This window comes from Heterodontus francisci, chromosome 15 (genome assembly GCF_036365525.1).
Source record: "Heterodontus francisci isolate sHetFra1 chromosome 15, sHetFra1.hap1, whole genome shotgun sequence".
Classification (NCBI taxonomy): domain Eukaryota; kingdom Metazoa; phylum Chordata; class Chondrichthyes; order Heterodontiformes; family Heterodontidae; genus Heterodontus; species Heterodontus francisci.
The window spans coordinates 17196379-17210630 of record NC_090385.1 but is presented as its reverse complement, the minus strand read 5'-3'; the positions used below and the strand labels follow the sequence as shown (position 1 = coordinate 17210630).

Genomic DNA, 14252 nt, shown 5'->3' with positions numbered 1-14252 from the left:
AAGATGAATTGTTAATTTTAAATCTGTGATTGCAAGATCTTTGTTAGCCAAAAGTTATTAAGGGATATGGAGCAAAGCTGGGTATATGGAGTTAGGTCATTGATGAGACATGATTTCACTGAATGGAGGAACAGGCTCGAGGGGATAAATGTCCTCCTCCTCTTCCTATGTTCCTAATTTATTTATTACAACAGATTTTCTCAATCAGTCTAAATAGTACATTTTAGTCCTTGGCGCTATCAAAGACCAATAGCAAACATAAGTCTGGTAGTTATACATTAGCAGGATTACAGCCTCTATTTTTAGTGGAATTTTAAAATGAATGAACTTTTGCCCAAAGAATAAATATGAACAAACTTCCATTATTAAAAGCAACTTTGAGGTAGGAATGGGGAGGTGGGTTGTCTGGAGCTGGGGATTACTTGGGCAGCACAGTGGTTAGCACTGTAGCCTCACAGCTCCAGCGACCCGGGTTCGATTCCGGGTACTGCCTGTGTGGAGTTTGCAAGTTCTCCCTGTGACCGCGTGGGTTTTCACCGGGTGCTCCGGTTTCCTCCCACCGCCAAAGACTTGCAGGTGATAGGTAAATTGGCTGTTGTAAATTGCCCCTAGTGTAGGTAGGTGGTAGGGAATATGGGATTACTGTAGGGTTAGTATAAATGGGTGGTTGTTGGTCGGCACAGACTCGGTGGGCCGAAGGGCCTGTTTCAGTGCTGTATCTAAATAAATAAATAAACTCTTGGAAGATGCTGGGTTCAATTTTCACTCCAAGACTGGAGCACAGATTCTAGGCCCACACTTCCATGCAGTATTAACGGGCAGAGGCAAGTGATGTTATGGAGATGGAAGTAGGCAGTCTTCACAATGGAGAATGTATGGAAGCTCAGCCTGAGGTCAAGTAAGAGGCAAAGCCTGCAAACAATCTGGCTCAACATGAGACAGTGGCCAAGGAGGACGGTGGAATCAGTGGCAACGATACAGAATTTGTGGTGGGGACCAAAGACTGAGGTGTTGGCGTTCCTGATGCGTTAAAGAAATTGCAGCTAATTCAAGTCTGGATACTGGAAAAGCAGTTTGAGATGAAGGGTCAAGAAAGGTGCTGGAGAGGTGAGTTGCACCTATACAACAGGAACTGATGGTACACACACCTCTCTAAGACCAATAAGAGTGTGGTTAATCTTACGGTCCCCTGAAATGAGTTACTGCTACACTGTACCAAGGCTGCCACCCCTCTCTGCGGTATTTTGTGGAGGCGACGGGAGGTCTCAGCCACCAGTTGAAGAGCTGGCTACAGCCCTGCGTTGCCTCTTTTCGGGAATGCCCACCACATTACATGCCAAACGGCACTTAACTGGGCAGCAGCAGGCCTTCCCCAGGATTTAGGGCCCCTGGTGACGGAGGTCCCATCTGCTGACAGCTGCTGAGAGGTGGTGGCTGCTGTCGGTAATGCACCCAGCCAAGTCCCAAGATTGTCAATGGACCCAGGCCACAGTTGAGTCAGGGCAGGAGGGGTTTCTCGGGGTGGGGGTTGTGGGGAAGGGGTCTATTGGGGGGGGGGGGGGGGTCGGCAGCAGGCCCACCCCCTTCCTGATGCAAGGTTCCTTTGAATGGGGGATGACTCCCTCCCCCAATACCCCCCAGCACTAGGAGCTGGCAAGCAACCTGCATGGGTTTACTCGTTATGCTCCCCCGTGGAGACAGGCCTGCCTGCTGCTAATTTAACAGGTTAATACTGGTGGCAGCAGGGGGATGAAACCCTTAATTAGACATTAATTGCCCCCTTAAGGACTTCAATTGGCAGCAGGGTAGGAACGCCATCCATGGGCCATCCTGCCATGGACTTAATTAGGGTGGAGGTGAGGTGGTGATGGGGTCCCCACCCTCCACCGATTAAATGCTCTCCCCTGCCAAACCTGCCACGGGCGAGAGTGTAAAATCTAGCGCAAAGACTCAGCAATTCAGAAAGAGACTTACCCGAATTTCCCTTCTTTCGCGGTTTTTTGGTGGTTTTGGGTGACTTTGTGGTTTTACGAGGAGATGCAGTAGTTTTAAGCAAATCCCATAAGCTAAAATCATCTATAGGAAGAAAGAGCAAGACAATCGCTATTACTGAGACTACAAGGAAACAACAGCTTCTGAACCAAAAAGCAGCTTTGATAAAATAAACAGAGGTATTCAAAGAGAAATAAAAATGTGAGATTGATGAATCAGTGTCACAGTAGCACAGAAGGAGGCTATTTGGTTCATCCAGTCCATGCCTGCTCCCTGTAGAGTAATCCAGTCAGTCCCATTCCCCAGCTCTGTCCCCATAGCCCTGTAAGTTCATTTCCCTCAAGTGCCCATCCAATTTCTTTTTGAAATCATTCATTGTCTTCTCTTCCACCACACTCATAGGCAGAGTTCCAGGTCATTAACACTTGCCGCGTAAAAAGGTTCTTCCTCATAATCCCCCTGCATCTCTTGCCCAAAACTTTAAATCTGTGTCCCCTAGTCCTTGTACCATCAGCTAATGGGAATAGCTTTTCTTTGTCTACCCTATCCAAACCTGTTAGAATCTTGTACACCTCAATTAAATCTCCCCAGTCTCCTTTGCTCCAGGGAGAACAACCCCAGCTTCTCCAACCTAACCGTGTAGTGAAAATCCCACATCCCTGGAACCATTCTGGTAAATCTCTGCACCCTTTCAAGGACCCTCACATCCTTTCTACAGTGTGGTGACCAGAATTGGACGCAATACTCTAGTTGTGGCCTAACCAAAGCTTTATGAAGGTTCTGAATAACCTCCTTGCTTTTGTACTCAATACCTCTATTTATGAAGCCCAAGATCCCATATGCTTTCCCTCAATATGTCCTGCCACCTTTAAAGATTTTGCATATGAACCCCCAGATCCCGCTGTCCCTGCACACTCTTTAGTACTGTGCCAGTACGTCTATATTGCCTCTCCCTATCTCTTTTGCCAAAATGCATCACCTCACATTTCTCTGCATTAAATTTTATCTGTCACTTGTCTGCCCATTCTGCTAGCCTATCTGTGTCCTGTTGCAGTTGATTGGTAGCATCCTCACTGTTTGCGACACCTCCACCTCATTGGCAAATTTTGAAATTTTACTCGGTATCCCAATATCCAAGTAATTTATGTATATCAAAAAGGCAGTGGTCCTAGCACTGACCCTTGGGGAACACAATTGTCTACTATCCCCCAATCTGAAAAACAACCATTTACCACAAGTGACAAAAATTCAACATTTCACTGCTCTCGTCAGAAGTGACAAATACCAGAGGTTAAAATTTTATATAGCAGCAAAAGCACAGGAGAGGTTCACTTTAGAAATTTCTAGATGTTTCGCTCAAGCCTGGTCTAAAAGCAGACAGGTGGCAAACGTATCTACATTAGAACCTTGCAGTTGACACAGATAAACTAACGAGGTAACAAGCTCGCGTTCACAGACATTGCCATTCCCCTTCTTCCACCAGTTTAGCTCCCAAGCTAAAGTAAGATTAATAGACAAAGGAGAAGGAAAAATAATTTTTCTTCATGTGCAGTAGCACGTTGATTCTGCCAACAGATGTCACTGCAGAACTTTGAATTATGCTTTAACTGCCACACAGGCATTTAATGACCTAATCCAGTTAACACAAGATGAAGTTATTGTTTAATTGGTTGAGTTCTCAAGTATATTCTACTGTCAAGGTAGCCTGCAACAGGAGTTTGTCATTTGCTGGCAGCCCTTTAACTTTACAAGGATTCCGACTGAATCCAAATCTCAGAAGAATCTGTGATCTCTTTAAATGATTCTTTTAAGCTGTGGAATTTTTAGCGTTGCAGTTTGAAATGATGCCAATTAACACTACATTTCTCAGTTGCACACCCAGACCACACCAGTTATTATGGTATGAATATTTTAAAAAATTTGTTCCAAATAGGCTGTTGTGCCAGGAAAACTGACGGACAAAACTATTCTCAACCAGTATTTCGAGCAATTTGAATGTCCCTCTCAGTACTCCTAGACCCACAGAAAGCTCCCAGTGCTTCCAGATCCCAGGATCCCCCTATCATTGCACCAAGAACTTGGTAATTCTCAACACACCACCAGGAATAACCTTCCCATTTATGCTCCAGTTGCTATTAACCCCTTCCTCTGGGACCTTCATCTCCCAGTACTGACATAAGCATGCACCTTCCTCTATGTTCCCGGATTAGTACTCTCAGTTGCTAGGACTCCCCTACCCACTATCTTCAGTGCACAAACCACTACCTACCCCAGTACAGATATGCCTGGAAACACTCACCCATAGTTCAGACACACCAGGCTCTTTCCTATGCTCCAGATCCCATCATCCAACCCAGTGCTACCACCAGAACTATACACCCTAATATAAAAGCAAAATACTGCAGATGCTGGAAATCTGAAATAAAAACAAGAAATGCTGGAAATACTCAGCAGGTCTGGCAGCATCTGTGGAAAGAGAAGCAGAGTTAACGTTTCGGGTCAGTGACCCTTCTTCGGGTCCCGCCTTTATGGTTGACCACCAGCTCTGGCGATCACTGGCAACTGACTCCCACGACTTGTGGTCAATGTCACAGGACATCATGTCACATTTTCAGACGTCTTTAAAGTGGAAACGTGGATGGCCGGTGGGTCTGATACCAGTGACGAGCTCGCTGTACAATGTGTCCTTGGGGATCCTGCCATCTTCCATGCGGCTCTCACGGCCAAGCCATCTCAAGCGCCGCTGGCTCAGTAGGGTGTATATGCTGGGGATGTTGGTCACCTTGAGGACTTCTGCGTTGGAGATATGGTCCTGCCACCTGATGCCAGGGATTCTCTGGAGGCAACGAAGATGGAACGAGTTGAGACGTCGCTCTTGGCTGACATATGTTGTCCAGGCCTCGCTGCCACAGAGAAAAGTACTGAGGACACAGGCGTGAAACACTCGGACCTTTGCGTGCCGTGTCAGTGCACCATTTTCCCACACCCTCTTGTCCAGTCTGAACATAGCAGCGGACACTTTTCCATGCGCTTGTTGATTTCTGCATCTAGAGACAGGTTACTGCCGATAGTTGAGCCTAGGTAGGTGAACTCTTGAACCACTTCCAGAGCGTGGGCGCCGATATTGATGGATGGAACATTTCTGACATCTTGTGCCATGATGTTCGTTTTCTTGAGGCTGATGGTTATGCCAAATTCGTTGCAGGCAGTCGCAATCCTGTCGATGAGTGTCTGCAGATACTCTTCTGTGTGGGATGTTAATGCAGCATCGTCAGCAAAGAGGATTTCCATGATGAGGACCTTCCGTACTTTGGTCTTCGCTCTAAGATGGGCAAGGTTGAACAACCTGCCACCTGATCTTGTGTGGAGGAAAATTCCTTCTCCTGAAGACTTGAACGCATGTGAGAGCAGCAGGGAGAAGAAGATCCCAAACAGTGTAGGTGCTGGAGTTGTGTACCTATCACAACCTCTGCATCACCAACTCGTTCTTTCTTACTAAACGCTGTCACCAGGTTTCATGGAGACACCCAAGATCATGCCGTTGGCACCAGCTGGACCTCATCGTCAAAAGGCAAGCCTCTATAAACAGTGTCCAAATCATACGCAGCTTCCACAGTGCGGACTGCGACACTGACCACTCCCTGGTGTGCGGCAAAGTTAGACTAAAATCAAAGAAGCTACAACACTCCAAGCAGAAGGGCCGCCTGCGCATCAACACTAACAGAATTTCTTATCCACAGATATTACATAAGTTTCTAAATTCACTTGAAAAAGCCCTTCAAAACACTCCTGCAGGGGATGCAGAGACGAAGTGGGCCCACATCACAGATGCCATCTATGACTCAGAAATGACCACCTTTGGCAAACGTGAGAAGCAGAATGCAGACTGGTTTCAATCTCACTTTGAAGAGCTGGAACCTGTCATAGCCGCTAAGCGCACTGCACTGTTGAACTACAAGAAAGCCCCCAGCGAGTTAACACCCGTCGCACTTAAAGTAGCCAGAAGCACTGCACAAAGAACAGCCAGGCACTGTGCAAATAACTACTGGCAACACCTATACACCGTATTCAGCTGGCCTCCGACACCGGAAACATCGGAGGAATGTATGATGGCATTAAGAGAGCTTTTGGGTCAACCATCAAGAAGATTGTCCCCCTCAAGTCTAAATCAGAGGACATGATCACTGACCAACGCAAGCAAATGGACCGCTGGGTGCAGCACTACCTAGAACTGTACTCCAGGGAAAATGTTGTCACTGATACCACCCTCAATGCAGCCCACTCTGTGCCAGTCATGGATGAGCTGGACGAACAGCCAACAAAATCAGAATTCAGTGATCCCATTGATTCTCTAGCCAGTGGAAAAGCCCCTGGAAATGATGGCATTACCCCTGAAATAATCAAGAGTGCCAAGACTGCTATACTCTCAGCAGTCCATGAACTGCTTTGCCTGTGCTGGGATGAGGGAGCAGTACCACAGGACATGCGCAATGCCAATATCATCACACTCTATAAGAACAAGGGTGACCGCGGTGACTGCAACATCTACTGTGGAATCTCCCTGCTCAACATAGTGGGGAAAGTCTTCGCTCGAGTCGTTTTAAACAGACTCCAGAAGCTGGCTGAGTGTGTCTACCCTGAGGCACAGTGCAGCTTTCGAGCAGAGACATCCACCGCTGACATGCTGTTCTCGCTTCGCCAGCTACAGGAGAAATGCCGCGAACAACAGATGCCCCTCGACGTTGCTTTCATAGATCTCACCAAAACCTTTGACCTCGTCAGCAGACATGGTCTCTTCAGACTACTAGAAAAGATCGGATGTCCACCAAAGCTACTAAGTATCATCACCTCATTCCATGACAATATGAAAGGCACAATTCAGCACAGCAGTGCCACATCAGACCCCTTTCCTATCCTGAGTGGCATGAAACAGGGCTGTGTTCTCACACCTGCACTGTTTGGGATCTTCTTCTCAATGGGTCTATTGGGATTGCAGATATTAGTGTAGGACCATCTTACCATGCCCTCTCTCCTCTGAGTTCACTGCCCTCCTATCCTCCTTTAATTTCACCTTCCACATAAACTCCCCGACACATATTCATGGCCACCCCTTCAACCTTGCCATCTCACGTGCCCTCTCTACTTCCATTGTGTGAATCACAGAAAAGGCCACTTGTGATCAATTACTTCCATCTTTCTCCATCCACATCCCCCTTCCCACTTCACTTCCTTTTGTGCCTGACCCCAGAAAAGACTTACTCCCAAGTCACATACAACGGTACTTTCAAATTCCAAACGTTTAGCCTTTGGCAGTATATACACTACAACATTTTTGCAGGCACCAGCCTGCTCAGCCACACACTCACCACCACCTCTGATGCCCAGGTCTCCATTAAAACCATTCTCTCTCACACTGGTCATTCCCCTTGGAATTCTCCCCCTCCCCTCGCTGCATCCATGTCTGCCAAGGTCACTTGACAGGAATCAACTTTATATAAGATGCAGTGAACATTTTACACTTTGAATGTGACGAATGAACAACATCCACTGGATAGGTTAGGGTGAACGGGCACTACTTGTATTAAGGGTCTGCCATCTAACCTCAACAATGCCAAGCAGATCCCAATGTAGAAAGGATATTGTTCAATCTTCATTTTTTTTTTTAAATGGCCAATATTCAAAGGTGCTATCGAGGTTCATGCAAATATCACAAATTGAAAGAAAATTCAACTTCAACCTAGTTAATCGAATTTGCACTTGACTTTGCCATTTGTGAATTATGGATTAGATCATTCCTTTTATATATTGCATGTTCAATAGTTTCTCCAGTGCACATCCTCCACATTGTGTCAAATGAGACGTCTTCACTGCATATTCAATTATCATTCAGATACATTACTGTGATTTGTAATGACAGGCAAAAAAAGCAGCTGTATTGAAAGCGACAAGTTTGAAGGTAATTAACTGGGACACTGAACTGGACTTGGGTTCAAACCATTTACCTGATAGTCATTAATTCCTCCAGCCCTACCATTCCCCTCTCCTGAGCTTTCGAATCCTCAGACTCTGGCCTCCTGTGCATGCCCCCACATCCCACCATTGGCGAATGTGTCTTCAGCCGCCAAGGTCATACCCTGAATTTTCTTCCTTAAATCCCGTCTGCTTCTCTACTTCCCCGTCCTCCTCTATGATTCCCCTTAAAACCTGCCTCTTTGACCGTGCTTTTGATCATCCCTCGTAATCTGTACTCTCTTTATTTCAGCATCCATTTTACTTAAATCCACGTGAAACACCTTGGGACATTTTTCTGCATTAAAGGGTGTTGTAGAAATGAAAAATATTGTTCCTGAACAGGACCAGTTAAATTCAAATGAAGAACTTCAACCTATTTAAAAAGAAACTAACATTTCAGAAGTTCACTCAAACAATATCCTTGAATAGGAGATATTGTCAACCAGTGCTGCTGCAAGTGTAAAGAATTCCAAATTGGAACACATGCATTTTTTTTTTTACTTACTGGGATAACTCAACCTATTCGCCATCCAGAAATGTTTTCTGAGAATGATGACATTGTTCAAAGCTGTGCTGAAACTTTCCAGATACTTGTACCGCTTTTCTATTTCCAACAGTTTTATGGTACGAGTACAGAGCATCCATGATGTTGGCCTTCCCAGAATGCACAGTACAAAGGAAAAGCAATAGTATTATAGTATTTTTCTGTACTGTACGGTGGGGGGAGTGCAATGCGATGAACTGAACATTTCTGTAGCAGACCAGCACATGGTCAAAAAAAGGAAAGAAAATAACATGAAAGAGATCAGCAGATCTCCCATATTATTTGTGGTGGTTTGAAAGGACAGGAACACTCTACTGTGTAACACACAACACACTGCTCCTCATGCTAAGGTGCAGCTGCGTATGTGTCAGTTTAATGTCATAAGGAGTAACTGCTGTACCTACCCGATGCAGATCCAATGGTCAACTGGCAGTCAGAAGAAACCAGAAGGAATTGACTGGCTTTCATTGACTTTTTTAAAGAAATATGTGAAACAAATGGGGGAAAGACATCTCAAAACATTAATACAGGTTTATAAACTACAGTATAAAAACACGCTGGGGGTGGAGGGGAGGGGATAGCAGGGCAACCTGAAAAAAAAAAATGATTGAAATGCGATGGACTGATTCAAGATTCTCAGCGTATTGCTGCACAGACTAAATGCTTTAAGAAAGACTTCCAGGATGTAATACTGAATACATGTAACACATTTCCTGTATCATGTCGATGCATTTAATGAAATGCTACGTAAGTACACAAGGGAGAAAGGAATAGAATGTTCTGCTGATAGTGTTAGTTGAAGCAGTGTGGGTAGAGGCATGCATGAAGCATAAACATAGCATAGTTCATTTGGGTCAAGATGCCAGTTTCTGTGCTATAAATGCTATTTAAAAAAAACTCCTAACACATATTAACGTTATTCATTTCGTTTACTCATTAAAAGGTGAAAATAATCCACTTTGGCACCCATGTTAACAGCAGCTACTTTATGCCAGAGATTATTTAGAATTCTCCTGCGGACTTAAATACACGGGAGCGCGGCAAATGACCCTGTAGTGATTGATGTTAGCCTGTTGTTGCAAGTTTTTGCACAGGGAGTTTATAGACATTGAAAAAAATGTGCATGTTTGCCATGATGGAGTCAGGATTTGAAGAAAGAATCTTTGGGGTGTGCTTTTCTTTAAAATGTTATCTGTTCTCTTCTCAGCTGAGAAACGAATTCTTTATTTTTCTGGTGCCTTCTGTTTCTTCTCCAATAACTACACGTAAGTTTTATCCACAACACTGAAGATCAGGAATGGCTGCAGTTGGGTGGATCATTGCTTGTTCAACCATGAAAACAGATAAACCAGAAACTCAAGTGTCTGCGAGGTAAAGTGCATTACATCTGCACTGCACAGTGATAAAAATATTCAGCTTGGAAAGGTGCATTATTATATTTCACTTCTCCCTCCCAAACAAAGGATGCATTTAAACTACCAGCATCAGGCTGCCAGAGATCATCAGTGATCAAATGCTGCAAGAAGCTTCTCCCAAGCAGTTGATATCTATCAAGTAGGTAAAAACAGCCAGCCCTACTGAAAAGAGGGTAGTATATTTAATGTTCCTATTTCAAATCTATTTTAAATCTCCGCTCTGTCCCTCAGCTCCCGCTCTTTTTAAATCTCCGCTCTGATGGCCACCCCCCCTCGCACCTCCTCCCACCGGCATCCACCTACCCCTGTGTAGGGGCCCTAGCAACCCCACTGCCTTGTGGGCGTCTCGGGAGAGACCAAGGCTAAGGGAGTAAACCCTAACAGAAAATCTGGAGCGGAACCCCGAAGGTGGTCATGTGTCACCTTTGGCATGTTTCCGGCAGTTCCTGCAGCCATACCGGTGCCAAACGTCGTGCTCTGCACTCCTTTGGACCCCACCAGGAAGGCCGAGAGGGGGGTTTTGACGCTTGGGCAACTCACAACCTCCATACATCCGCCCAGGCATGCGCCATGGAGAGGTCACTCCATAGTCGCCTCACAGCGACCAAATCAACACGGAAGGCAGCAGTTACGGTTATAAATCCAGCTCAATTGGTGTAGAGATTGGGCGCCACGGGTTGCCTTTGTCGGAGTGAGAGGTCATCGCATCTCACTAGACAGCTACCGGCCGCCTCAAACTGGGCAGCCCACGGTCAGTAAGGTTCTGTCCCGCCACAGTCCACCTGCTTCAATGGGTGCTTGGAGCTCAGGGTCATTCCCCGACAAGTGGACTGCAACACCGCACCAAACAGCACGACCAATAAAGGAAAGGTACCAGCCCTTCGTTTTGCAAGCTGGAACGTCAGAACTATGTGTCCTGGCTTGTCGGAAGACCTTACACAAATCAACGATTCTCGGAAAACCGCCATCATTAACAACGAGCTCAGTAGACTCAATGTAGACATTGCAGCACTTCAGGAGACACGCCTCCCTGCGAGCGGATCTCTAAGAGTTCTCCAACTACACCTTCTTCTGGCAGGGTAGGGATCCTGAAGAACCAAGACAGCATGGAGTGGGCTTCGCCATCAGAAACTCTTTGCTCAGCATGATAGAGCCACCCTCAAATGGCTCAGAACGCATACTGTCCATCCGACTGTTCACCGCCTCTGGTCTAGTACACCTACTCAGCATCTATGCTCCAACACTCTGCTCCCCACCTGAAGCTAAAGACCAGTTCTACGAGGAACTCCATGAGATCATTAGTAGCATCCCCAACATCGAACACCTGTTCCTGCTGGGGACTTTAATGTCAGGGTTGGGGCCGACCATGATTCATGGCCCTCCTGCCTTGGGTGCTATGGCACTGGTAGGATGAATGAGAATGGTCAGAGACTGCTTGAGTTATGTACCGATCATAACCTCTGCATCACCAACTCATTCTTTCATACTAAACCCTGTCACCAGGTTTCTTGGAGGCACCCAAGATCACGCCGTTGGCACCAGCTGGACTTCATCATCACAAGGCGAGCCTCTCTAAACAGCGTTCAAATCACACGCAGCTTCCACAGTGCGGACTGCGACACCGACCACTCCCTGGTGTGCAGCAAGGTTAGACTCAAACCAAAGAAGCTGCATCATTCCAAGCAGAAGGGCCGCCCGCACATCAACACGAGCAGAATTTCTCATCCACAGATGTTAACGTAACTTTCTAAATTCACTCGAAAAAGCCCTTCAAAACACTCCCACAGGGGATGCAGAGACCAAGTGGGCCCACATCAGAGACGCCATCTATGACTCAGCAATGACCACTTATGGCAAACGTGTGAAGCGGAATGCAGACTGATTTCAATCTCACATTGAAGAGCTGGAACCTGTCATAGCCGGTAAGCGCATTGCACTGCTGAACTACAAGAAAACCCCCAGCGAGTTAACATCCGTAGCACTTAAAGCAGTCAGAAGCACTGCACAAAGAACAGCCAGGCACTGCACAAATGACTACTGGCAACACCTATGCAGTCATATTCAGCTGGCCGCTGACACCGGAAATATCAGAGGAATGTATGATGGCATGAAGAGGGCTTTTGGGCCAACCATCTTGAAGACTGCCCCCCTCAAACCTAAATCAGGGGACACAATCACTGACCAACGCAAGCAAATGGACCGCTGGGTGGAACACTACCTAGAACTGTACTCCAGGGAAAATGTTGTCACTGAGACCGCCCTCAATGCAGCTCAGTCTCTGCCAGTCATGGATGAGCTGGACGTACAGCCAACAAAATCGGAGCTCAGTGATGCCATTGATTCTCTAGCCAGCGGAAAAGCCCCTGGGAAGGACGCCATTACCCCTGAAATCATCAAGACTGCCAAGCCTGCTATACTTTCAGCACTGTACGAACTGCTTTGCCTGTGCTGGGACTAAGGAGTAATACCACAGGACATGCGCGATGCCAGTATCATCACCCTCTATAAGAACAAGTGTGACCGCGGTGACTGCAACAACTACCGTGGTGACTGTAACAACTACCGTGGAATCTCCCTGCTCAGCATAGTGGGGAAAGTCTTCGCTCGAGTCGCTTTAAACAGGCTCCAGAAGCTGGCTGAGTGTGTCGACCCTGAGGCACAGTGTGGCTTTCGAGCAGAGAGATCCAACGTTGACATGCTGTTCTCCCTTCGCCAGCTACAGGAGAAATGCCGTGAACAACAGATGCCCCTCTACGTTGCTTTCATAGATCTCACTAAAGCCTTTGACCTTGTCAGCATACGTGGTCTCTTCAGACTACTAGAAAAGATTGGATGTCCACCAAAGCTACTAAGTATCATCACCTCATTCCATGAAAATATGAAAGGCACAATTCAGCATAGTGGCGCCTCATCAGACCCTTTTCCTATCCTGTGTGGCGTGAAACAGGGCTGTGTTCTCGCACCTACACTGCTTGGGATTTTCTTCTCCCTGCTGCTCTCACATGCGTTCAAGTCTTCAGAAGAAGGAATTTTCCTCCACACAAGATCAGGTGGCAGGTTGTTCAACCTAAGAGCAAAGACCAAAGTACGGAAAGTCCTCATCAGGGTACTCCTCTTTGCTGATGATGCTGCGTTAACATCTCACACTGAAGAGTGTCTGCAGAGACTCATCGACAGGTTTGCGGCTGCCTGCACCGAATTTGGCCTAACCATCAGCCTCAAGAAAACGAACATCATGGGACAGGACGTCACAAATGCCCCATCCATCAATATCGGCGACCACACTCGGAAGTGGTTCAAGAGTTCACCTACCTAGGCTCAACTATCACCAGTAACCTGTCTGTCGATGCAGAAATAAACAAGCACATGGGAAAGGCTTCCACTGCTATGTCCAGTCTGGCCAAGAGAGTGTGGGAAAATGGCGCACTGACACAGAACATAAAAGTCCAAGTGTATCAAGCCTTTGTCCTCAGTACCTTGCTCTACTGCAGCGAGGCCTGGACAACATATGTCAGCCAAGAGCGACGTCTCAATTCATTCCATCTTCGCTGCCTCCGGAGGATCCTTGGTATCAGGTGGCAGGACCGTATCTCCAACACTAAAGTCCTCGAAGTGGCCAACATCCCCAGCATATACACCGTACTGAGTCAGCGGCGCCTGAGATGGCTTGGCCATGTGAGCCGTATGGAAGATGGCAGGATCCCCAAGGACACATTGTACAGCGAGCTCGTCACTGGTATCAGACCCACCGGCCGTCCATGTCTCCGCTTTAAAGACGTCTGCAAACGTGACATGAAGTCCTGTGACATTGATCACAAGTCGTGGGAGTCAGTTGCCAGCGATCACCAGAGCTGGTGGACAATCATAAAGGCGGGGCTAAAGCGTGGCGAGTCGAAGAGACTTAGCAGTTGGCAGGGAAAAAGTCAGAAGCGCAAGGAGAGCCAACTGCGTAACAGCCCTGTAAACCAATTTTATCTGCAGCACCTGTGGAAGAGTCTGTCACTCTAGAATTGGCCTTTATAGCCACTCCAGGCGCTGCTCCACAAACCACTGACCACCTTGTCTCTCGAAACAAGGAGGCCAAAGAAGAAGAGAAGAAATACGACAATCAAAGCGAATTTGTGCGTGGAACTGAACTTTACTTTTAATTTTTTCTTAGGATGTGGGTAATGTTAACCATATATTAATTATATTTAATTACATGCAGGCGGTGGGCATTAACTGGGGATTCAACGGTGCTCCTATAAATAGGAACAGACTGAAACTGTGGTTGTTGTGTTGAGGTGCAT

The 14252-nt window shown here is 46.6% G+C and overlaps 1 protein-coding gene across 4 annotated transcripts in view; it reads right to left on the bottom strand.

Moving 5' to 3' along the window:
• The window catches only part of LOC137377497 (CD99 antigen-like protein 2), a 141041-nt gene that overhangs the window by 37952 nt on the left and 88837 nt on the right, over positions 1-14252 (bottom strand). For 3 of the 4 annotated variants that reach the window (XM_068047153.1, XM_068047154.1, XM_068047152.1), the window contains exon 4: positions 1975-2076. The exons of the other annotated variant lie outside the window; for it this stretch is intronic. In XM_068047153.1, the coding sequence (XP_067903254.1) occupies positions 1975-2076 (102 nt within the window). The remainder of the gene's footprint in view (positions 1-1974; positions 2077-14252) is intronic. 4 annotated transcript variants of the gene reach the window in all.